At 41.7% G+C, this 24,300-nt stretch overlaps 1 protein-coding gene across 2 annotated transcripts; it reads left to right on the top strand.

Annotated features, from left to right (window-relative positions):
* The first annotated feature begins 3,948 nt into the window (after window positions 1–3,948).
* U2AF2 (U2 small nuclear RNA auxiliary factor 2) lies at window positions 3,949–24,152 on the top strand. 2 transcript variants are annotated; one of them, XM_088444547.1, is made up of 11 exons: window positions 3,949–4,161; window positions 14,455–14,590; window positions 15,453–15,556; window positions 16,871–17,022; window positions 17,942–18,058; window positions 18,424–18,562; window positions 18,926–19,005; window positions 21,118–21,240; window positions 22,082–22,168; window positions 22,354–22,602; window positions 23,558–24,152. In XM_088444547.1, the coding sequence occupies exons 1-11, from the start codon at window positions 4,113–4,115 to the stop codon at window positions 23,690–23,692; spliced, it is 1,371 nt and encodes a 456-aa protein (XP_088300673.1). In that variant the 5' UTR covers window positions 3,949–4,112; the 3' UTR covers window positions 23,693–24,152. The 2 variants fall into 2 exon arrangements, with proteins under 2 accessions (XP_088300673.1, XP_088300672.1); XM_088444546.1 differs by having other exon boundaries at window positions 3,950–4,161; window positions 18,926–19,032.
* Window positions 24,153–24,300: the final 148 nt, after the last annotated feature.

The raw sequence follows: 24,300 nt of genomic DNA, 5'->3' as shown, positions 1-24,300 counted from the left end.
GGAGTAGCGGATGGCGACGGCAGGAATTGAGGTGTTTTTTTTTTTATTACGGGTGTCTACTGGGGGAGGGGCGGGCACTACAAGGGGGAGACCACTACTGGGGGCACTACAAGGGGGGGACTACTACTACTGGGGGCACTATAAGGGGGGGGCACTACTACTACTGGGGGCACTACAAGGGGGAACCACTACTGGAGGCACTGCAAGGGGGGACTACTACTACTGGGGGCAAAACAAGGGGGGGACTACTACTACTAGGGGCACTACAAGGGGGAGGACTACTACTACTGGGGGCACTACAAGGGGGGAACCACTACTGGAGGCACTGCAAGGGGGGGACTACTATTGCTGGGGGCAATACAAGGGGGGGACTACTACTACTGGGGCACTACAAGGGGGGACTACTACTGGGGGCACTACAAGGGGGAGGACTACTACTACTGGGGGCACTACAAGGGGGGAACCACTACTGGAGGCACTGCAAGGGGGGAACCACTACTAGGGGCACTACAAGGACAGGGGACAACTACTAGGGGCACTGCATAGGGGGGAGGGGACTACTACTAGGGGCACTACATAGGGGGGAAGGGACTACCACTGGGGGCACTGCATCGAGGGACCACTGCTGGGGGCTCTATAAAAAGGGCAATACTGGGGGTACTGCATAGTGGGGAGACTACAACTGGAGCCACTATTTAAGGGGCACTGCATAACGGTTACCACTATTGGGGACACTGCATGGGGGTGGACTGCTACTGGGGGCACTGTATATTGGGTACCACTACTGGGGGCACTATATAAGGGGCTTACTATTGGGGGCACTGCACAGGGGGGATCACTACTGGGTGCACAACTTGAGGCCTGCATAAGGGCGTCCTCTCCTGGGGCACAGTGGGGCACTGCATATGGGCACCACGACGGGGCTGCCATTAATCTTTATTTTTACTTTACATTAATCCCATATGGACCCGCTTCCTCCCTGGAACACTTGAGGGGGGGGGGGGGCCGTAGCACTCACGTTCTTCGGGCACCCTGGCTACACGCTACTCCTCTGTCAGGGCCGCCTGCATGCATTTGCTCCCCATGCTAAAAGTTGTGAGCCAGCCCGTCTATGGTACTTATTAATACATTTACTTGTTATACTGAATTTATTAATTTGTGCCACACCACTTCTTTTCAGCTGGTTACACACCCAAGTTAGATAAATGCCAATAAGTACACTGAATGTTAAACTGATAAGGCAGCTATCAAAAGCCATTGCCACGCCGCAATTGCTCTTCACTGTGGGCAGCTTGTCATACAGGGTTTACCATTGCTGCCTCACAACATTGGGGTCACTCATGTGTTCATTTCCCACCATGGCCCTATTTGTGTGGAGCTTATATATGTTCTTCCAGTATTTGTGCAGGTTTCCTCCCACAATCCAAAAGCATACTGTTATGTTAATTGGTTGCTAAAATGTACCCTAGTATTTGTGTTTATGGTATGTGTGGTAGAGAATGTAGATTGTAAGCTCCACCTGGGCTGATGTGAATAACTAAATATTCTCAGTAAAGTGCTGTGTACTAATGTGCACTATATAAATATCAACTGATATTAAATAATAAATATCACTGGGTAAGTAACTATAGGCAGTTATAGGAGACGAGATACAAATGTATAAAAAGCATTTGTTTTCACAGATCCTTAAGGTGTGAGAGTGGATAGCTTTAGGAGTTTGCTGTGCAGATCAAAATTGGAGTCAAGTTGTGTGCTTTTATTTGTATATGGTTGGGACAAGGAAACTGCTGCAAGCTGCCAGATCAGGGATATTGCATGGAATTATATTGCATGGATATTGCAGCGAATGAACTGTAATCTTGCAGAATACACCTAAATGAACTCACACAACCATGAAACGTACATGGTAAGGGTCCCAAAAAAGGCCCTTCCAATATGCACATCTTCTGTCCTCCTAAAATGTGGCTTTGGGCAGTTATGCCAGAAGCATGTGTGTTGCTATGTAGGGATAGATAGGGCAAGGAGGGCATTGAATAATTCCTTGTGATGGCATGTAGTTATCACAATGTAACCATTTGATGGTTAGTTAGTGCAAATGCACAGTGGACATCGGGAGTTTGTGTATGTGCAAACGAACTCTGGAAGGAGTGTCTGCAGCAGAATGGATGCCAGCAGCTTTTGGAAAAAAGCATGCCATGATGATAAATATCGCAATGCTGGCATCAAATGGAAAAAGCATTTCCATTTGATTGGTAACATTGATAGAAAATTATCAATGGTTCGGTAACCCCTAGCTAAGTATGGCCAATTTACCTTTATAATATACTAGCAAAGGGACCAGAATCACCTCAGTCTGCCCCTTCCCTGCTGTATACTTACCCTATTTCTGTTGCAGAATGGTCCTCCGTCCTCTCCAGGGGGAGAGACAAGGCTCCCGAAGCGTATGTCGGAGATGGGACAGAGCTTAGCCAATTTTTTTAGAGACTAGTAAAGGAACATGGCATATCCAAGACACCTTATCCTGTCCCTGCTGTAACCCAGCAGAGTTGTCGGTACTTGTGTACTTTGCAGACTCATTGCAGAGAGAACCCAAGTGTCCTACACTCATTATTGTTATCAATCATGGTAATGTCTAAATCCCCTTCAGCCAGTGTCCAGCATCATTCCCTACCATCCAAGTGGGCACAGACGGGGAACATCCCCATGTGGCGAGCGCAGCGAGCAACCAAGCCCAAAGTGTGGCGAGCTCAGCAAGGGGACAACTTTCTTCTTTAGGTGGGGACAACTTTCAGTACTTGTGTACGTAAAGTACACAAGTACCATTTAAAACATTCATTGGGTTATCTCTGCAATGAGTCCGTAAAGAACACAAGCACCGAGTTGTCTTCCACCTTGTTCTGTCCTATCGCTCGCTGCAGTGGGAGCCGGAGACAGGAGGGACATTAGCCGATTACTATACATGCAGTGATTTCATTTATTACCAATTATTTATATAGGGCACATATATTCCAGAACGCTTATATTTGGCCTAACACATCAGTCCCTGCCCCAGTGGAGCTTACAATCTATATTGATATTCCCTGCCCCATGCTCACACATACACACTAGGGTACATTTTTGTTGGGAGCCAATAAATCTACAGTATATTTTTGTAGTGTGGAAGGAAACCAGAACACCCAGAGGAAACCCACGCCAGCACAGGGAGAATATACAAACTCCACAACGAGGGCCGTAGCAGGAATTCAAACAGTGCCGTGAGGCAGTAATGCTAACCATTACACCATCTGTGCTGCCACAATACAGACTAGCATGACATGTGTAGCCACGGAAAGTCAGAGTAACATACCTCCATGGCCAAATACTATCTGACCTCTGGCAGCCTTTACCATCTCCACATGATGTGGCCTATTCTTCTATATCTTCATTTCTAGCCTCAAAGCTAACTACACACGGTGCTCTTTTGTACTGTATATAATACCAGCCTTTCGCTAGCTAAGGGGAAGTCCTGTCTCTGCTTCTAACCGTGAGGGAATTCGATAACAGGATTTTTATTTGGGTGGTAAAGATAGGGGGAGACAGGGTGTGATACGTGCACATTATTATTATTATTATCGCTAACATTACACTACACGTCACGTTACTATAGTGCCTGTCCGCTCAGACTCAGCCCTATATGTATGGCGCCCTTTGTTCTACCTCCCCCTCCCCCACTCTCCACAGCAGAGACACACTCGGTTCAAACGGTAATTTCTAGTCTCACGATACTTGCACTCTGCTGGTGATTGGTTCAGGCGAGCGTCATTCATTTGTAGAGGCGGGAGCAACCACAGCAACCAGCACCCTAGACTACGCCCACCATTCCTGAGACAATAAGAAAGCGTGATTAGGTCCCGCCTATGTTTTCCGGAAATAACCGAAGTGCCCAGGAAGCCCCGCCTCCCTCTTCCGGACACAGACGATTCCACGCTTAGTCCCACCCACTTATTCCGGAAACTGCCGAAGTTCCTAGGTAAGTGTGGAGCGGGCGCCTCGTCTTCCTCTCCCGGAGTAGCAGAGCGCTGAGGAGGCAGTGAGGGCGCCGCACTCACACATCGGCCGCACCTGTCTCCGCCATGTCCGACTTTGACGAATTCGAGAGGCAGCTGAACGAGAACAAGCAAGGTGAGTGGAGCTGGCTGCTAGCGGCCGCTGGGTGGGGGCGAGACAATGTGCGCGGCGGCTCGGGCCTGCTGCTGGGGCGGAGCTCCGGCCTTATCGCGCCCTGGGCCTCCTCCACGCGTCAGGCGCCGATCTCCAGCGGGCCGTGGTGGGCTGCACTAACGTAGTCTCGCTAGCGAGTCGCTGCTAGGCCTGGTCTCCATTGCAGGCGGAAATGTGCATCATTGTACTATCGCCCTGTAGCCGATGGCGCCTCAGCTTCCCTAGTAGTCTGTGCCCGACTATCATTACCGTATGTGAGCACGGCTCCTATGGGCCAGTCCTCTCATACAGTATACGGTACATGAAGGAAAGCTGCAGTGTCCTTTATTATACTTTCAATTAAAAAGTTTAATGTGCAAATATCGAAGTTATGTGTGTGTGGATAGAGATATATCTATTTGTGTAATAGAAGTTCTAAGAGGGCTGTTGATCACTAAGCTTACGTTAACTGTTTTACCAAGTAAAGGTTCCATTTCCTTAGGGCAGGGGTCTTCAACCTTGGCCCTCCAGCTTCTGTGGAACTACACATCCCAGCATGCACTGCCATAGTTTTAGCATGCTGTTATATCAAAAAGGTGGCAGTGCATGCTGGGATGTGTAGTTCCACAGCAGCAGGAGGGCCAAGGTTGAAGACCCCTGCCTTAGGGTATCAGTATGTTCTTATGGACAGGACACATAAACATGATGAGTAATTGATTTACTTTTGAATGCATGTAAATTATTATTTTTTTGTTTAAAACACACAAGTTTACAGCATGCGTGATGTAGTGTGTGTATATCAACAACGATAGTCCGTATCTATTTAACTAACATCAATGGAAGCTAAGGTAGTGTGTATGTGCTCTGCCTTCTAAGTCACTAGACCAGTAAAAAATTAATGTGGCATTTTAAATGCTTCATTAGGAATAAGTGTCGCTACATTTGACCTTATAGGGAGCAGCTAGTGCTGATCATTACAATATGTCTTTGCAGTTCTATGTTGTTCAAATGACACTCAATGTAGACAAACTGAAACAGGTGTCTGGGAGTTTAGAGGTAAAGCTGCATTGAGAAGGAAGAGTTTGTGGGGATTTCTCTTCCCTCCTTATGAAATACCTCAAGATACAAACCTGGGGGAGGGGAAACGGAGAGACAGGGAAGTGTGTATTTATGTACATATTGCTCCCCTACATTTTTGTATTAAGTCTGGTAATTGGTATCTAATACCCCTTTCAAACTTAAGCCTAAAACCATGGTTATTGCATGTGAACATGCATCAATCCAGGTCTGGCAACAGTGACGCTTTGAGATGAGATCATCTCCAAGTTTCCACTGAATGCGGGAAGATCAGGGTCACTGCAAGACTTGGGTCTGCTGTGAAGGGTGGCAACCTAGAAATAACGCGGGTCATCCCCATAAGTGTGAAAGAGGTAGCCCGGCTTCAACTCGTGCTCAGTATCCCGGGTCCAAGACTGTTTGAAGCTGGGAATTTGTCTGAAAGAGGTAATCGTACAAATCCTGAACACTCCACCCCTTCCACACTTTTCTTTGTGGGTGGGGGGGCATTTTTGGAGAACCGTTCTGGCCTAATCCAATTGAAAGAGTTTGCAAAAGCGAGGTTTGTTTCCTGAAACATGTATATATCGCAACAGAGAAATGAGACCCAATTAGAAATGGCAATTTGTGGTAGTTGTGACTGTTTAACTTTTCTACAACATGCAACCTGGGAGAAGTGAATAAAAAGTAGATAAACCATCCTGACCCCAAAAAAGTAGATGGCAGATATCATTGTTTGATTATTCATTGGGGGCGGGGGTCACAACATTTGTAAAAATATATATATATATATATATATATATATATATATATATATATATATATATATTTATATATTTATCTTTTTCCCCCACCTACCTTTTCAATGGGACTGTGCAAAAAAAAAAATCACAAACTTCCTCTGGAAAATTAATGCATCTAATTGGGTTGTCCCCTAGGTATTAAGTTTTTAGCACTCGCATATTACGCAGCACTTTAGAACGAATAGTTCTTCACATCAGTTCCTGCTTCAGTGAAGCAGTTTTTGCCTAATGGGTGCCCAAAAACAATAGAAAAACATCCCCAATCTCCTCACTTTAGACCTGAGTGAAGGCGATTTAATCTTTGAATCACCTCCACTGTGTTTGCAGAAGGATTTTGATGCCATTTATTGAAATCTGTCACTTTAAGTACAAGTACATTCATTTTTATAAGTTCATCAATTCGTTAGTGCCTTTTTTTTTTTTTTTTATGCGGTCCTGATTGGTTTCAATGACTGTTTGTTATAAGTTCCCAATACGCATTTAACCAGACTTCAGGATTTCTTCGGTGCTTTTCAACATATTCTCTGTCTAGTGTAAAAATAATTTAGTGATTTTTTTTTTTTTTTTTTTTAAATCTCCAAGCTACAGAAGTGCACATAAGAAAAAAAATAAATACATTTTTGAAGATATTTACATTGCTTACATAGTGTCATTGTTTACTGTATTTGTGAAATGTAGCTTATAAACTGAAAAGAGAAAAATTTGAGGCACTATCAAAAAGATCTGTTAAGTAAGTCAAAACTTCAATTATGCTCCGACGCGGTAAAGCTGCATATCCACTAGACACTGAATTGGACTATTTGAACGATGCGCCCCTTGTGCTGGTAGTTGACATCTTTCATTGCCCGTACTTGCAGGGCAACCTGACGATATAGTCGGTTCTGCAAGTACGAGGATGAGGAAGGTTGACTTCACTGAACAATATTGTTCAGTGTGGGTGCTCAATGTCATCAACGACATTGAGCACATCACTGCTGGGGAAACACTAGACGATATCGTTTATGGAGCATATTGTCTAGTGTATACACTGCTTAAGTTATCGTTTTAACTAGCACAGAAGAAAAGGTAAACTGTATTTGGTCACTCTGGGGGCGATTCAACGCAACTTGGATAGCGTCGGGAGCGAGCTCCCAGAGCTATTCAATTGAGTGCGCTGTGTGGTCGGAGAATACCAGTGTATCGCGCCTTAACAAGGGTATTAAGGAGCGTTAACCGGCATTCTCTGACCAAAGTGCTGGGTGTGCGGCTGTTAGTGCCGCGCTAAGCAGAGAAACAGCTGCGCGCCTGGTACTTTGGTCATATTTCTCCTCGCATCCCCATGGCGGTGCGAGAAAAAAATCCTTAGCCCGCCCAAACAGCACATTGAATAGCGAGCTCCCAGTGCTATTCAATTCGCGTTGAATTGAATCGCCCCCAATGAATATTATCCGTATATTAAACCATAAGTGTTAGAATACAAAGTAATTATTGGGGGGGACTACAATTCTGCGTGAAGGACGTGATGTGCTGTTCCAGAATAGCATATTGCGTCTTCAGCATCGCAAATGTTTCCTCACACCTTATGCTAATGCGAGGAGGAATAACTGTCATTACTGTAAATGGCTGATATGTACACAGTCAGGCTTTGCTGCAATGCCTAGCTGCACATTAGTGATTTAAATCTGCCCTTTTGTGGTAGATGCATGTTGGCATTACAGACAGTCATTTGAAGGTGGAAGATCATTTGCTCTCCTGAAATAAATAATACAAAAGTGTCCTCGTATACTATTGCTGCAGTTCTTGGCATGACTGGTCCTGTGGGTCCTGTTTGGGTAGAGCATATTTCTTGCTTGGAAATAAGTCTTAGATGCAATTGGAAGACCAACCACTTCATGAGGCTGCACTGATTAATTTGATATGCGACACTCAGTACATCTTAGTCTGAGGGGTGATTCTAATGTCTTGTGTGCCGCCTGCTGGATGTCTATACAAATAGGCACCAAACTGAGTATTTAAATTGTGTCCTTGTTTAGGCGCCCATTAGTATTTAACGTGGCTAAATGCACCGTGTTAGCCACGCAAATCGGCTAAACCCGTTTTCAGAAGTGCTTGAGACGCCCAAAGCAATGGACTTGGCACACTGCTTTTCTCACCTCAGGTGGCTTGGGGAATAAATGTCGGGCACCAAGTCGTACATAGACGCCCAGCCGGGTGGTGTCCAAAACAGTTGAATCGCAGCCTGAATCTATACAAAGTGCTGCGATTCAGCGGCAGTGGCTTTTTTTCATGCCAAGTTCTGTTGTGTTTTGTTTACAAACACAGTTATGAGTCAAATATCAAATTAATCGGTGCAATCTCATGGAGTGGTTTATCGCATCTGGTTGCAATTAAGACTCATTTTCGCACAGGACCTGGCGGCTCACTTCTGCCGCATAGTGTATTGAGACTAATTGTACGAGGACTAGGGAGGCCAATCCCGGGAACGGGATCCCAGTATTTGGGGCTACAAATGGCCGGTATTGAATCGATCATGGCACTGGCCATAATGTGTTTATTTTTAAAATGCTGAGCAGCTCTAATGCTTCCCGGCTCCCCCTTCCCCCAGCTGGCACTGCGCAGCGTGATGCCGACTGGACCAGATCCGCCAGAAGCCAATAAGTAACTGAAGGCTGGGCAATTCTTTTTTTTTTTTTTTTTTTTTTTTTCATCCAGGCCAATTCCAGGAATCCTGGAATTTAGTGTTTTTTTTTTTTTGTTTTTTTTTCAATCCTGACTCCCTGGATTGGAAAAAAATACCTGGGAATGGCCTCCCTAATGAGGACACATCTGTATTGTGTATAATTAGGATAGGCTGTTCGTGTTCACGCTAGGTCCGGCGCCAGACCTAGAGAAGGGGCACAGCTGCGTGCCTGAAAAGGGGTGTGGCCAATGTAGAGGGCCTGTCTTTATTTATTACCAGTTTTTTATATAGCGCACATATTCCGCAGCGCTTTACAGAGAATATATGGCCACTCACATCAGTCCCTGCCCCAGTGGAGCTTACAATCTATGTTCCCTAACACACATTCACACACACACACACACACACACTAGGGTTAATTTTTTTCTGGCAGCCAATTAACCTACCAGTATATATTTTTAGAGTGTGTGAGGAAACCGGAGTACCTGGAGGAAACCCACGCAATCACAGGGAGAATATACAAACTCCGCACAGTTAGGGCTGTGGTGGGAATCGAACCCACGACCTCAGTGCTGTGAGGCAGTAACGCTAACCATTACACCGTCTGTGCTGTCTTTAAAAGCGTCCCCTTTTCGTCAAGCTTGGGTGGTGTGCCCGGCACTTAAGGACATGAGGGGCTTTCCCCAAGCACTGCTGTTGGCGTGAATGGACAGCAGTATTCCCCACCTGCGGGACACTGCGACCCATGGATGGGGATAGCAACCGCAGGCATTTTCTGCGGGGCGCCACGCAGGAGGGCAGGGTGCTTTTTAACGTTTTGAAATAGGGCAGGACTTGGCGACCTGCTAAAACAGCCTAGCGGGAACACTAGACTGTAAAAACTTCTGGGTGTATTTATTTTCGCGGATTCATGTGTTCATCATATTGGTGTCCAAATCTGTTTATGCAATTTGATTAGCTATCAAACTGTTTGACACTTGGGGTAGATTTCAATTGTTTTAGCGTGTCTGATCTCCTGTCTAAAGTGACAGGAGATCACGGGGTGCCATTCAATTAATGCCTATGATCATGCCCATAGAGGTCTGGTTTAGCCACGTAAAACGGCTGAACCCAACCAAAGTGCTGGGCTTGTTTGTGAAAAGTGCCATTTGGGTGCTCAAATGGGTAACACTTTGTGCATTTCAGCTCGCCACCCCTGGCGCTGGCAGCTGATCGCGCCTGGCAGTACCAACAATTGAATAGCTGTTGGGGGGTAGAGGGGGTCGGCTGCCAGTGAAAATAATTGAATTGCGGCCATAGTGGGCGATTCAATTCAGCACGATTTTGAATAGCCCTGGGAAGGAGTTGCCGGAGCTTTTCAATTGACCGCGCTGTTAAATCCAACTACAGGATTTCTGAGGTACAAGCAGAAATCTGACTTAAGTGCCGGCCGCAATGCTGTTTTCGGATTTAGCGTGGAGCTAACAGCCTTGTGGCTGGTACTTTAGTCAGAGAATGCTGGTCAATGCGACTAAATACCAAGCTTAAGGCGCGGTAACCAGCATTCTCCGACTTAATTTGTTTTTGTTGAACTTAACCGTACAGTCAGTTGAATAGCTCTGGGAACGCCTTCCTGGCATCATGCTGAATTGTATTACCCACTCGGGACGATTCAATTCTTTATCGCACCCGTTTAGAGTGACCGAGAGCTGTTACTTGACCCTGCTGGTCCTGACGGCTGTGCCCAAATGCACGGGATTAGCCGCGTTGAGCGACTTCTCCCATGCTAAGTGAGGAACGCCCTGCCCCAAAGCCTTCGTTAGGTGGATTTTTGCTTGCACCTCAGGAAGCGGTGAGCAGAAATCTGCGATATGTACTGGGAACACAAAATTGAATTTGCTCCCTGCCATAAGAGCACAAACAATTGAGTCTCCTCCAAAGGGACTCGTGCAGAGTTGTACACACACAGCTTGCAACTCCCCATTATAATGTGGTGGTTTATTTTTTGTGTGTGCATTAAGCGCAAAACTGTGGATGACAAATTGGCTTCGTAATCTGTATATACACCTAAACTTACTTTAAGACCCCATATTTCCCCAATTCTGGAAGCTACGAAGATGGGGGAACCCTCGTCTGAATGAAGTTTCCTCTTTTGAAATGGGTGACCCCATTATAGGCTGCCACAGCCACCTGCCTTGTTTTAACTTTTTAATGCGGCCTGCTGGGTGCTATCTCCAGCCGCAGTGTCCAGTGGCTGGGAAAAGTTACGATGCAACAGTCACTGGTGAATAGATTCTATGGCACTGCATCTTTTCACTCTGCAAGGAAGAGTGTTGGAGCTGCTCAGCATCTGTGCGAGTGCTAGGCACGCCCCCTACAGTGACAAAGGGGGGCATACCTTAAAGATGAGCCCCTCTTTCAGGCAGGTGCAGTAGTGCCTGCTTTCATGCCAGACTCCCTGTCCCTCTCCTTTACATGGCGCTAACATCCTTGCGCCCGGCACTTTTGACAGAAGATGCCTGATCTTACGACTAACCACCCTGCTTTAGTCGCGAGAATCGGCATTCTCCGGTTTAAGTGATTATAGTCTGACTAGAATTGAATAACTCTGGGACCAACATCCCGGTCAATTGGGCTTTATTCAATTTTGCATGATGCTGAATAGCCCTGGGAGGGAGCTATTCAATTGTTTTTTACGTGCCCCTTATCTGCCTTATGCCAAATGTTTTTCCCCAAGAGGCCACCCCCCTTTTTTCAGACGCCATTTCGTCAGCGTATACATCGCTCCACTGTGTACCAAGTTTAAAGTGGTACTAGCAGTCAGTCTGTAGCAATAAAGCTAACTTTCATCTTTTAAATACCAAAGGCAACAGAGATGTTTTGACTTTAATGTCCATTTTGTTTGGATTAATCTTAATATCTAATACACGTTCATTATGTTTCAAGGAATTAACTCTATGCTGGTAGGTTATTGTGGTTTTATGCACTAGATTCTTACCCCATAATGTTGGCATATACAAATAAGGAGCATGTGATCTGATGGCATAAAAGGGGCTCATGGGTATGAGGGACATAAATATGGTCTGTCAAGAGGGGAAATTATGTTTGGACCCAGGGAAAATTAGGTGGTACCCCATATCTTTTATATATATATTTATTTTGATGGGTCATTAGGACCCACCTAATTATAAACTCAATAATTATTGCATGTACTGTGGTTTTTTTTTTTTTAAGCATCTACTACTACAGGTTGAGTCTCCCATATCCAAATATTCAGAAATACTGAATATTTTTAGCATGACTGAGAAAGTGAAACCTTTGCTTTCTGCTGGTTCAATGTACACAAACTTTGTTTAAAGCACAAATTATTAAAAATACAGTATAAAATAACCTTCAGGTTGTGTGTATATGAAACCTAAATGAATTTCATGTATGTACACACTTTTTCTGATGCGCAAAATTATTAAAAATATAGTATAAAATGACCTTCAGGCTATGTGTAGAAGGTGCATATAAAACAAGATATTTCATTATTTTGTACAAATATCCCAAAATACGGAATATTCCGATATCCAAAGTACCCCTTGTCCCAAGCATTTTGAATATGGGAGACTCAACCTGTATTGTGAAGATGCACCTGTTGCCATAAACCAGGCACAAATTATGCTGTTCTCTCCAAGGAAAAATGAGGTGCTTTGCTACACATGCCTGGCTAGATGCATCTTGTGTATATGGCCAGCTCTGCAAGATGAACAAAATGAAAATTTTTCCAGGGCAAATTTTACAGTTGTGATTTTGATTTAAATTCCATCGGCATGAGCCCCTTAGTAGTAACCAACCCCTGCAGTGGATAGTCCCAGTTTTGAAAAGGAGCTAACACTACGTCCTTTCCTTGTAAGGAGATACTGGTGTTAAATGAAATGCAGTTTGGCACTTGCAAATCAACATCACTGGAATCTTGGGGGTGATTCATTTACATTTAACATGCTGTGTGAACGCCAATTGTGACTGCAACTAGATGATGTACCACATGCCTGGCGTGGTCACATCAGATGCAGCCACACCAGACTGGGCTTTCTCTGACATTGTCGCACCCCCTTACCTCCCCGTTAACTCTACAAACTTCTTAAAGCTATATAAAAATAAAAAAATTACCCAAAATTGTAGGCTTTTATATATATATATATATATATATATATATATATATATATATATATATATATATATATATATATATATATATATATATTTTTATATAAAAATAAAAACTTTGGTCACATGCAATACCTATTTGATTTCACATTAAAAAAAATAATAATAATAATAAAATTTGAATTGTGTTGAACTCTACAAATCTTCAAACGGGCTCTCAAAACCCACTACTTCATACAGCCTTCCGGCTCTCATCCTTACCCGCTATTACATGCTCCTTCCTCCCTGTCTACCCCATCTGTCACCCCTCTGTTTGTCTACACCTCCCTATTAGAATATAAGCTTTTTGCAAGCAGGGCCCTCTAACCTCATGTGCTTCTCCTTACATATACTTTCATCTTCTCCTTACTCCCCACTAGGGCACCTAACACTTTGGTTGCTTACGCTCTGTTGCTTATTAGTGTTATGATTGCTATTGTAGTGATGTATATAAACCATGTCCTTGTCCTGCATTGTATTGTACTGTAAGTCACTGGTTTCTTCACTTATTTGTGTACTTTGTAAGGTGCTGCGGAATACTTCTGGTGCCATACAAATAAATGATGATAAATGGCTTATTTACGTTGTTTGACTTAAAATAATTAGGCAATTTTGGACATTTTTTTTTAAAAATAGCCAGTTAGGTGGTTAATGTGCATCTTAACCATCGTATATAACATTTAGCAAAGCAAAAGCATGATTCATACTGATTTTTACTGCGTGTTTGGGTTCATCTGGATGTGCTGTGTTATTATAGTAGAATTAATCTCATCAGATGGCTCTTGTGGCAATCTCCAGTTTCATAAGGTAAAGCCATTTGTGATGTGATTTGTGTTCAACAGGAGATGAAGTGTTTTTGGAGATCAGCAGTGCAACAGGTTGCCTGACAGTTCTCAATATGCTTGTGTGCCCTTGCTTTACCTCAATGGACAGGCACGCATGCAGAGAGAGTTAATCTAAAGTCACGTACACACTGGGCAATGTCGCCAGCGGCAGGCCCGCCGGGGGTGACTGCATCGTTAAGTGCATCCACATTTGATGATGCCGGCAACGACGAAAGTTGGGTGGGAGCAGGGCCATGCTGCATCATGACATCGCTAATGATAATCGCAGGTTGAGCTGCATGTACAGACTGGGGATATCGTTAACGATCTGTTCATACACACTGAACTATGTATCGTTTAACAATATCATTATCGCTCATGGATTTCGTCCAGTGTGTATGCGCCTCTTACAAAGACACCTATGGAGGGTAGCATGGGAATGCACCACTTTATTCCATATGTCATATAGCATCCTTAGTTTGTGTTTTAAATATTCACTGTGGTAACCCTTTGGCTTCATACAATCAGTTGTAGCATGTAACTGCTTTATGAGAAATTCTGGGAATGGTTGTAAAAACAGCCTGCTGATTTACTTAACAGTTCAAGAGCCATCTTGACTAGGGCTGCAGTCAAGGAAAATGTTCTCAGATTTTAAATGTTTCCTTTAATTCAGCTGTACTTGTAGTCTCTGAAACTACATTGCTAAGTTATGTAGTTTAATTTTGCCTGCATTGCATTAATAATCTTCTTTCACCCATCCAAGAGCGCGATAAGGAGAACCGACATCGAAAACGTAGTCATAGCCGCTCTAGAAGCCGTGACCGAAAACGGCGGAGTCGCAGCAGAGACAGAAGAGCTAGAGAACAGCGTAGTGGATCCAGGGATCGGCGGAGACGCAGGTAGGTTATTGGGGAAACGGTTTCCCATTATGCTCATATTCTTAGGCCTTTATAAAATGGGGCACATTGAAAATAATCAAAGATATCACTTCCTAAGCATGATTTTCACCTATCCTTCATTACAGCAGATATGTGCTGCTGCTTGGTAGTGTTGGGTGTTTCTGATCACCTTGACCTAACACCAGATTTAACAAAAACACCTCCAAAAGGCTAATTAGCGCTGTCCCCATTATCAATGGGGATTGTGGTTTGACCCCTATGTAGCAAACTCTGAAAAGCTTAGCTTTTCAGAATTTGGACCCGTTGGCTTATGCTATTTTCAGAATGCGTAAATTGCATTAAGCTTATGGGGGGCATTCTCGCACGTGAAGGAACTTGAGATCCATTCCCGCAGCCTCCGTCCGGCTCCATAAATGGACACTGTGTGTATGCACAGTGTCAGCTTCTCCGGAGTCTTCAGAAAATGTGATGTGCCAGGGATGTAACTCTCTGTCCCTGCGAGTTACATTTAATGCTTTAATAAGTCTCTAGCGATAGAGACTGATAATACTGCGGCACTGCCACGATTATTAATACATAGGCCCATTGGTGTGCTAAGCTTGATTATAGCAGGGCAAATCCATTTTTTTGGGGTAATGTCATACACTTGATTTTGTGCAAGTATATTGGACACTGTAATTCCTTTACACATTTTTCCACCATATACTGTTTTTTTTATTTTTTTTTATTTTGACACCTTTTTACTATTTATATATTGTGCAATTTGCTAATGTTCTAAAAAAAATTTTGAGGGGGAGGGCGCTATTAAGATTTTTTTTTTTTTCCCCCTAATTCATTATGCCTCCACCTTCTCCCATTTCAGTCGGTCACCAAGGCATGAAAAGAAAAAGAAGATCCGTAAATACTGGGATGTCCCACCTCCTGGCTTTGAACATATCACTCCTATACAGTATAAAGCCATGCAAGGTAAGTGTATGAATTATCAGTCCCTCTCTGACATATTTCAGTGTAATGTTCTGTGTATACCTAGAACTATGGTGTGTTAGGGAATAGGATGACGCTGACCACCTGCTTAGGCCTGCATACCTTTAAACATAGTGCTCCTATATTGTAAAGATTTATGAGCAGCACAGTTACACTTAATAGTCTACATTTCCAACCGCTCTACTAAAGTGCACAAAGCATAGGCACGAACTACCTTTTAGATATACATTGTTAAATCTAGAACCATGCTGATACATAAATACATAATAAAAGTCTTAAATGTAATTGTCGTCTATCAGATTGCAATTTGCTAACTTCAGTTTAAAACTGTACAATTGCATAGGTGAATCTTGAGTTTAAAATTTTTACAAGTCGTCCATTTTACATCACTGGAGGGAATGCAATTGTTTTTGGACACCCGAACGGTCATATTTAATTGTTTCAATTACTTTTAGCACATGTGCCCAAATGCAAAGGGATAGCCTTGTAAATCAGCTAAAGCCTTGCTAACTTCTTAGCATGATGAGTTTGTGCAGCCAAAAGGTTGAATTTGGGTTTATTTCTGCTCACCACCTCAGGAAGGTGCGGGCAGAAATAATGGGCACCTGCGGTCCAAACAAATAGCTTCCGCCACTTTAGACTGGAGCTGCAGGAATGAGTAAACTATTGAATTCCCACCATTGTGCATTTCAGTTTTAGAAACTTGTCTTGATCGGGTTATAGGCGAGTGTGTTTTCCAGTGTAATTATTTTATAATCTGGCGTTATTTCCATGGGCCTCTCTCCATGCAAACAAATTACGATTGCCCCACATTTTCCTTGAGTTGGATGCACTATTTAGGAAAAGCATGGAGTGCTTTTCATGTTGGTGTTAATCTTGATACTGTTAGAACATTTCTAAGTAATAATTACAATAATTGACTTGGTTACCAAGTAGTATCTAAAGCAGTACATCAATAAAATATAAAATTTAGACTTGGAGATTTCTAAATCTGTCATGATGGTGTCACAATATCATTTCGGATTGTTCATGTTTTAACCTTGAAATGCAGGCTTGCTGTAGCAGTGATTTGTAGCAAGAACATGTTACCTGCAGCTTTGTGTTAATGGTACTGCAAGGGAAATGTGAAAATGATTCATATGCTGCTTTAAAAGCAAAGTGCAGAGCTTTGTAATACTGATGCCTCATTGTATGAGCTCTTGACCTAAACTAGTCATAAGGGCTTTACTTGCAGTGTTTTTGTGGTGGTTTTTGCTTTCTCCCATTTATGAATTGCATGTGTGTTCTGTTTAACAGCTGCTGGCCAGATTCCTGCTACAGCTCTGCTTCCAACCATGACACCTGATGGGCTAGCTGTTACACCAACCCCTGTGCCTGTTGTGGGCAGTCAGATGACCAGACAGGCCCGTCGACTTTACGTTGGAAATATTCCTTTTGGGATAACAGAGGTACCACGGACTCTTCTACTAACACTTGTATTCTGGGTTTCCACTCTTTAACAAGATCCTACATTTTGTGACTCTCTCAATCACTATTGGCATTTTTATTTCAGTGCAGTTATCCTTTTCTGCTTTCAGGTGGTGTATAGTGAGTGTCTGTGTTACACCTCCTTACTATTAACTCCTACAGTAGAAATTCAACTGCTGCTTTACACTTCTTTTTTTTTTTTTTTTTTTTTTCTTCTCTCTAAGCCAAACCACACTCTATCACCCTTTTATATCTTCAAGCTTCGTTTCCTAAATAGTTAACTTAATTTTCGTGGGAGACTGCTTTAATGTTTTGGTTCATCCGATCATTGTTCGTTTAACACAAGGTGCATGATAAAATGATTCAGATTCTGGATTACACATCTGGTACAAACATTCTCAGCAGCACAACTCTGCAATTACAAACTGCTAGCGATGGCTGCTTAGTTTGGTCCACTTGCTGATTTTTGTCGTGGTATTTTATTAATTCTGACACGGTACGTATCGGATAAAGTTTGGAGCTCAGTGTTTACTCTTTTTACTTCTAGAAATGGTAACAGTTTTAGACACCAAAGGGAAAATGTAACAAATGGCCCTGCGATCTCTGTGTTATTGCCTTTGTTTCAAAGTTTGACCAAATTATACTGCAGTTAGCTTGTTTGCAGAAATTGGTAATTACTTTATAAACAACTTTCTTTAAACAAACTTTGAAAAAACACGATCAAAGAGTTGTTTCCATTTCTTTTTAAAGTGAAAATTGTGGGGCTGAAATCCCTTCGTAGCAAAATAAGTTTGCTACCATCATGCAAGGCAAGTAGGACATTCTAGATCTTACAAATGCTCTTTCTTTTTCTGCTGGCAGATACATCAGACAACCTATCTCATTCTGTTTTTCCCACAGGAAGCAATGATGGATTTCTTTAATGCTCAAATGCGTCTTGGTGGGTTAACACAAGCCCCAGGAAACCCAGTCCTTGCTGTACAGATCAACCAAGATAAAAACTTTGCATTCTTGGAGGTTAGTAGAATTTTTTTGTTTTAATACACTGGGAATTGGTCATAATATTTTTTGGTTAGCTGTGTTAGAGCCATGGGTTTAGTTTTGACCAGGGCCCTCTCTATCTTGCGTTTGTTTCCCCCCATAGTTCAACACAGTTCTTGTAAGTCTTTCTGACAAATGGACCATACTGGTTTGTGTGCACTTATCATAAATAACTCAACCGGCAAGGACTAATCTGAGTTATTAAATGGTAATATCCCTGATTAAATATTTTGGATATAGCACTGCATAATATGCTGGTGCTTTAAACATAAATTCATTTATTTTTTTGGGGGGGGGTTTTAGCTTCTCTTCAGTACTAATTTGTTTGCTTTCCCCTGCAGTTCCGTTCAGTTGATGAAACGACACAAGCCATGGCTTTTGATGGAATCATTTTCCAAGGCCAATCATTAAAGATTCGGCGTCCTCATGATTATCAACCATTGCCTGGCATGTCTGAAAACCCGTCCGTGTATGTTCCAGGTAAGCCTTTTATGTTGCGCCAGTTTGTCTGCGGTCAATTAAATAGTGCACAATGCTGCAATGTGAGTTCTCAATGCCCCTCATCTGTCTTTTTAACTAAGTTTTTTTTTTTTTTTTTTTTTTTTTTTTTAAAATACATTTTGCATAGCTTTCGGAGACCAACTGGTTAAATACACCTTGAACAATAACACCCTTTATTTTCTACCAGAGCACAGTGCACATTTTATTATTGCAGAGCTTGCGGTTCCAACCAGGACTTCTGAACAGAAAAAGGCATAGCTGGAAATGTCCTTTGTGTAAGATGGATCATGCGTCATATTAAGTGGGTTTTTTTCTCTCCAAATATCATTCCTTTCTTAACAGGGGTGGTATCCACTGTTGTCCCAGACTCTGCACACAAGCTATTCATTGGAGGTTTACCCAACTATCTGAATGATGACCAGGTAACCATGGCGTCATTAAGCCTATGGGTTGGTAATTTCAGGCTTACTTATTTGTTATTTTTCATACCCGGGGAATGTTTTCAATTTGGCGTCCTCATTGAGATCGCTGTGGTCCCAAGCTTTAAAAAGACCACTTTCCTGAAGTGTTCAGCTTCATCTGACTTCTCCTTTGTCTACGCCAATAGAGAAGTCATCAAGTTGAATGGACACAAACTCCACAGGAGGTTATTTTCCTGAAAAACTGATCTAGTAACAGTAGCAATGTACTAAGGTGCTCCTGGTGTTTCTACTGTTACTACAGTTATTCAAGGGGGGGTTGGGTTTCATGTGCAGAAAACAGCACTTCACCTCTAAAATATTTTGGGTGGGCATGTGAACCTAATGGCTCATGTATTAACCAGTATAGTGTGCATATTGTACTCTAAGCACCATAGTCTTGTCTCTTACTAAAGAGTAAAATATATTCCAGGTGACAATCATGCTCATTCTGTAATGTACATGACCAGCCCCCTACATATGTTCAGTGTTGAGCATGAGGCACTTGGTTAGTGGTAGACTGGTCCTTCAAAGTTTCAATCTGACACCTATAATTATATTGGTAGCAGAATCTAGTTGCTATAGTCGGCAAGCTATGCAAAGTATTATACTGTAACTATGGGCCCTAACTTTATTGGGTTCAAGGAGCTCCCGGAGCTATTCAATTAAACGCTCTGTTAAGCCCGACTAAGAATTTCTTCTTGCACTTCTCGGGTGGGAGCAGGAATCCGTCAAAAACTACTGGCATGATAGTTTTCTGCCCTTGGCGTGGTGGATACAGCATCGCGCCAGGCAATTAAGTTGGAGAATGCCCACTCGTGACTAAACACTATGTTTAAAGCACGAGAGCAAGCATTGTCAGACATAACAGCGCGATAAATTGAATGGCTCCGGGGGGTTCCTTCCAGCGCAAATCAATTTACTTTGAATTGAATTGGGCCCATTGTATTGGAAAGTACTGGTATTTAAATTTTTTTTACCCAAGGAAGCAGCATGATTGCTTAGTCACAATTAATTTTATGCAATCGGAGAGGTACTGCAGAATCTAGCCGTATGTTACTTAATATGGACCATTTTGAGTCCATTTATCAATTTCCCAGTACCCAGGAATGAAAAGTCTTTTACATCCATAACTAACTTCTTGGCAAATATGAAACATTAAATCTACTTGCCCCCATATGAAAGTCACCATTGTATTAAGTAAAGTGATTGGAAGTTATCAGCGTTTCCCTATTTGTTTCTAAACTTTAGTTTAACCCAGGAATTGTTAAGAAGTAGTCGCAGATCATGTTTAAAGCTGTCAGTGGACCAGTTACACATGCGCTCTTTGCAAACCTAACATTTGGCTGCAACCTTGCACTAAATCAGGGCAGCCAATCACTGAAAGCCACTGACTTGTCTGATTATTTGCAGTACTGTGCACATTTGCATTTGAATACGCTATAGTTTTAAAGGTCCTATAGAGGTCATTCATAAACTCATTGTGGTGCTGTTAAGGATAAGGCAGGTGTTAAATGTACATTTTTAAAGTGAAAAAAAAATGTAATGTTGATCATATTGAAGTCGTGTGGTTTTTTTTGTTTTTTTGTTTTTTTTTAATTCCCTTCCAAAGCAGAGATATATAACTTAGTATCTCACTGCATATCTGTGAATAATGGCATCACCGCACTAGTTGGTGGTTTGTGTAATATCTAATTTTCTAGGCATTTCAGTATTGCCTTAATTTAATCTTTTCAACTTTTTATAGTTGAACCATTTGTGTATTCTATAAAACGATGTATTATGTACAAATAGTTTATGTACCAATTGCATATTAAGATTTGTTAGACTTAAAGCCTAACATTATTGTGGCATATGTTGTTATATAAATGTTACCTAATCAGTAGAACCTGTAAGTTCCTCAGAACATGATGGCAGTTCACCATTTACTACTGTCTTTTTTTTTTTTGTTTTTTTCTAAAATGGCAGATTACATTGTGCTTTTATATTGACAAAGTAATTTGTATTGTCTGTGCATTTGTGTAACATTGTTGCTAATCTATTCCTTTTAATATTATTGGTATTTCTGTTTAACAGGTTAAAGAGTTGCTTACATCTTTTGGACCTTTGAAAGCTTTTAATTTGGTAAAAGACAGTGCTACTGGCCTATCTAAGGGATATGCTTTCTGTGAATATGTAGACATCAATGTCACAGATCAGGTATGATCCTTAGTATGTAACTGAGCACATTCAAATACTAATATTACTAATATTTCCTTTTAGATGAATCTTGATTTTTTTTTTTTTTGGATTTTTTTTTTTATCAGTCTTTTATTGGGCTATGAAGTATTTTTATACCAATGGCATATGCTGCCTCTGTTAGTTTTGTTACTACTTTATCCAGTGTAGAGCATGGCACTGTAGCTAGACTAATTACTGGAATGTGTATCAGAGACTTAAGAAATATTTACCCCTCACTGAATGCCATCTTTTGGGGATTACCCCCAGTATTTGCTACCTTTTGCCATATAGCTTCTGAAGAGGAAGTGGTGCTTATGCTCTTGTGCAAGTTATCTCCTCCACATAGAGCTAACAGCGAGGAGAGCCATGCTTTCATTGATGGGCCGAAATCATCTTATCTGTTCAAGCATGTGAGGGGAGGGAGGGGGGGGGGGGGCAGTATTTCTCTAAAATCTTAGGCATGTTAAATATACAGATTTCTTACTTTGGCCATTATGACAGATTGTTTTTCATCTTGCATATAAAACGATGTACTTTTTTGGTGGTATAGCAAAGATGTTTTCCAAAGAGCTGTATAGATTACTAGTGTCTGGGTTAGGCTTACACATTTCAGCAATGCAGTGTGCATAAGGTAGCTCCTAAATCTGTTTTACCCCTTTAAAGTAAAATGCACGATTTGGGGGCAAAGAGGGGTGCTGTTGGCGTTCAAACAGCACATTTTTCTTTTTTAAAAACAATTTGCATACTTCTCTTCTGAGTTAAGGTTGCATAAATTAACTTTTTTTTTTTTTTTTTTTTTTCCACCCCACCTCCTTTCTAGGCCATTGCTGGACTTAATGGGATGCAACTGGGAGACAAAAAGCTTCTTGTACAAAGAGCAAGTGTTGGTGCAAAGAATGCAACACTGGTAAGGTTCTATTCTACAATCCTCCCAGCTGTATGTCTTTAGATGGTCACTATTTTACAGAATTTATTATTATTTTTTTTTTTATCTTTTAAAGTTTTAAACTGTTTAATGATGCTCTATATGTTGGTTCAAATGTTTTACAAAAGTTAGAGTCCTTATTAAAACCTGCCGTTCACTTTTGGCAGAGCACAATAAACCAGACTCCAGTGACACTGCAAGTTCCGGGCCTCATGAGTTCCCAAGTGCAGATGGGAGGTCATCCAACAGAGGTATTGTGTTTGATGAACATGGTTTTGCCCGAAGAGCTGCTGGATGATGATGAATATGAGGAGATTGTGGAAGATGTACGAGACGAGTGCAGCAAATATGGCATTGTTAAATCTATTGAAATACCACGCCCGGTTGATGGTGTGGAAGTCCCTGGATGTGGCAAGGTATGTTTGCTAGTATCTTATTGGTTTAGGTATGCCTCTCTTACATGTTACTTAATGAATAATGCTGCATACTCACAAAGATTTTCTGTCCAACCATCTAACTAGTTGGTTGGTTGGAATGAAAATCTGGTAACGTATGGGAGTAACTGATCAGCAATTTGCTCCTAAATGCCAGAAAACAGATGAGAATGGTCGTCAAAAGTTTGTTAAATGTTTGATCTAAACAATTTGCTCAAACAGTTTTTGTCCATTTTCTGGGGTTTGGGAGCAAATTTTGTCATTTGCTTTCATACCTGACCAGATTTTCATTCCAACCAATCAACTGGTTGGATAGAATCTTTTGTGTGTACCCAGCTTAGCTTAGTTTTATTTAGGTATACTGCAGAGCTGAGCAGTGGTCCTGTGTGTGTAAATCTAATTTAACTTGATCCTCCAGAAATGGTGTTGACCTGAAAGTGTCAGTCACTTTTCTATTAAAATGATCATCTCAATATTTACATTATTTTAGTGTCTATATTGAATATAACCTTTTCAGTTTATTTGCATAAACCTATTGACCTATTCCATTGCTACTTTGCACCTGCCTATAGCTAGCTGGGTGTGCATTGGTGTCCAATAGTTCATGTTGTAGCTTCAGGCTAGTTTAGCAAGGACCTATTCATGGTTTTTCAGTGGTGGGCTTTGTTCTCGGGTTATAAAGGAAAGTCCATTCTTTCTCATTTAAGGAGAGGAGCCCATGTACATCTGTGCCTAGGAAATCTGATGTTGGTAGACTACAGAATGCTAGTTTGCTCTAACTGTTTCAGATATTAAAGAAAGTAGTATTGCACACTCCCCTTACAAAAGCATGATTAAGTGCAAGGTAATTTGCGGTAATGACTGCAAGAATCTGGCCTTTTTAGCATTAGTTGTATTTTTGTGATTTGAAATGAGTTGTTTTTTTTTTTTTTTTTAGATATTTGTGGAATTCACTACAGTCTTTGACTGTCAGAAGGCCATGCAAGGACTCACAGGACGCAAGTTTGCTAATAGAGTGGTGGTTACAAAATACTGTGATCCGGATGGTTACCATCGTCGTGATTTCTGGTAGATGTAGTCGAGTACTGAATACGGAGTGGAAAGAAAAAATGAGTTTCAGAGGGAAGTGGAAGCTCAGAAGGACTTGCCTGTCTTTTCTCTGACCACCCCCCCCCCCCCACCCCAAAACCCCTCTCATTGTTTTTTTTGTATTTTTTTTTTTTCCCTTCCAGGAGGCTTTTTCTGATCAAGTGTTTATATTTTATGGCCAAATTGTTATGTCATACTTCCCTGAGTCTCCACAACCGCGTTTTCTCTTTTTAAAGTACACATTAAAAACCTTTATTCCCTGCCCAATTTCCTATTGTTAATGCGAAACAAATCCTGGAAACCCCCTTTTTGGCCCCATGGACCATGAGAAATGTTGGTGGTTATACTGTAGTAATATGTTGTCTCTCCCAAATTTCTTTCTGTGGCAGTTTCATATTTGCAAAGTCAAATTGCTAATTAAAAAAACATTTTGTTGTATTTTACTTTTTATTCTTTATTGTATTTTTTTTCATCTTCCCCCTACACTATAATAACATTGGATCTATATAGATGGCAAATTTTCCTTTTCTAACTTTCATATACTCAAGACATAGGCTCATGCATGGAATTAGAGGAGATTTAAAACTTACA

Source organism: Taudactylus pleione, unplaced genomic scaffold (assembly GCF_031769625.1).
Source record: "Taudactylus pleione unplaced genomic scaffold, aTauple2 ptg000366l, whole genome shotgun sequence".
NCBI lineage: Eukaryota > Metazoa > Chordata > Amphibia > Anura > Myobatrachidae > Taudactylus > Taudactylus pleione.
Note: the sequence above shows the minus strand (reverse complement) of the source record. Positions and strands in the feature narration are given on the sequence as shown.

What these genes read in the sequence shown, in the direction of transcription:
- U2AF2 (XM_088444546.1), top strand. Translation starts at nt 4,113, where the DNA reads ATGTCCGACTTTGACGAATTCGAGAGGCAGCTGAACGAGAACAAGCAA. An exon ending in AAAACTTTGCATTCTTGGAG is followed by an intron (nt 18,059 to 18,423) that starts GTTAGTAGAATT and finishes TTTCCCCTGCAG; the next exon opens with TTCCGTTCAGTTGATGAAAC. An exon ending in GTGCAAAGAATGCAACACTG is followed by an intron (nt 22,169 to 22,353) that starts GTAAGGTTCTAT and finishes CACTTTTGGCAG; the next exon opens with AGCACAATAAACCAGACTCC.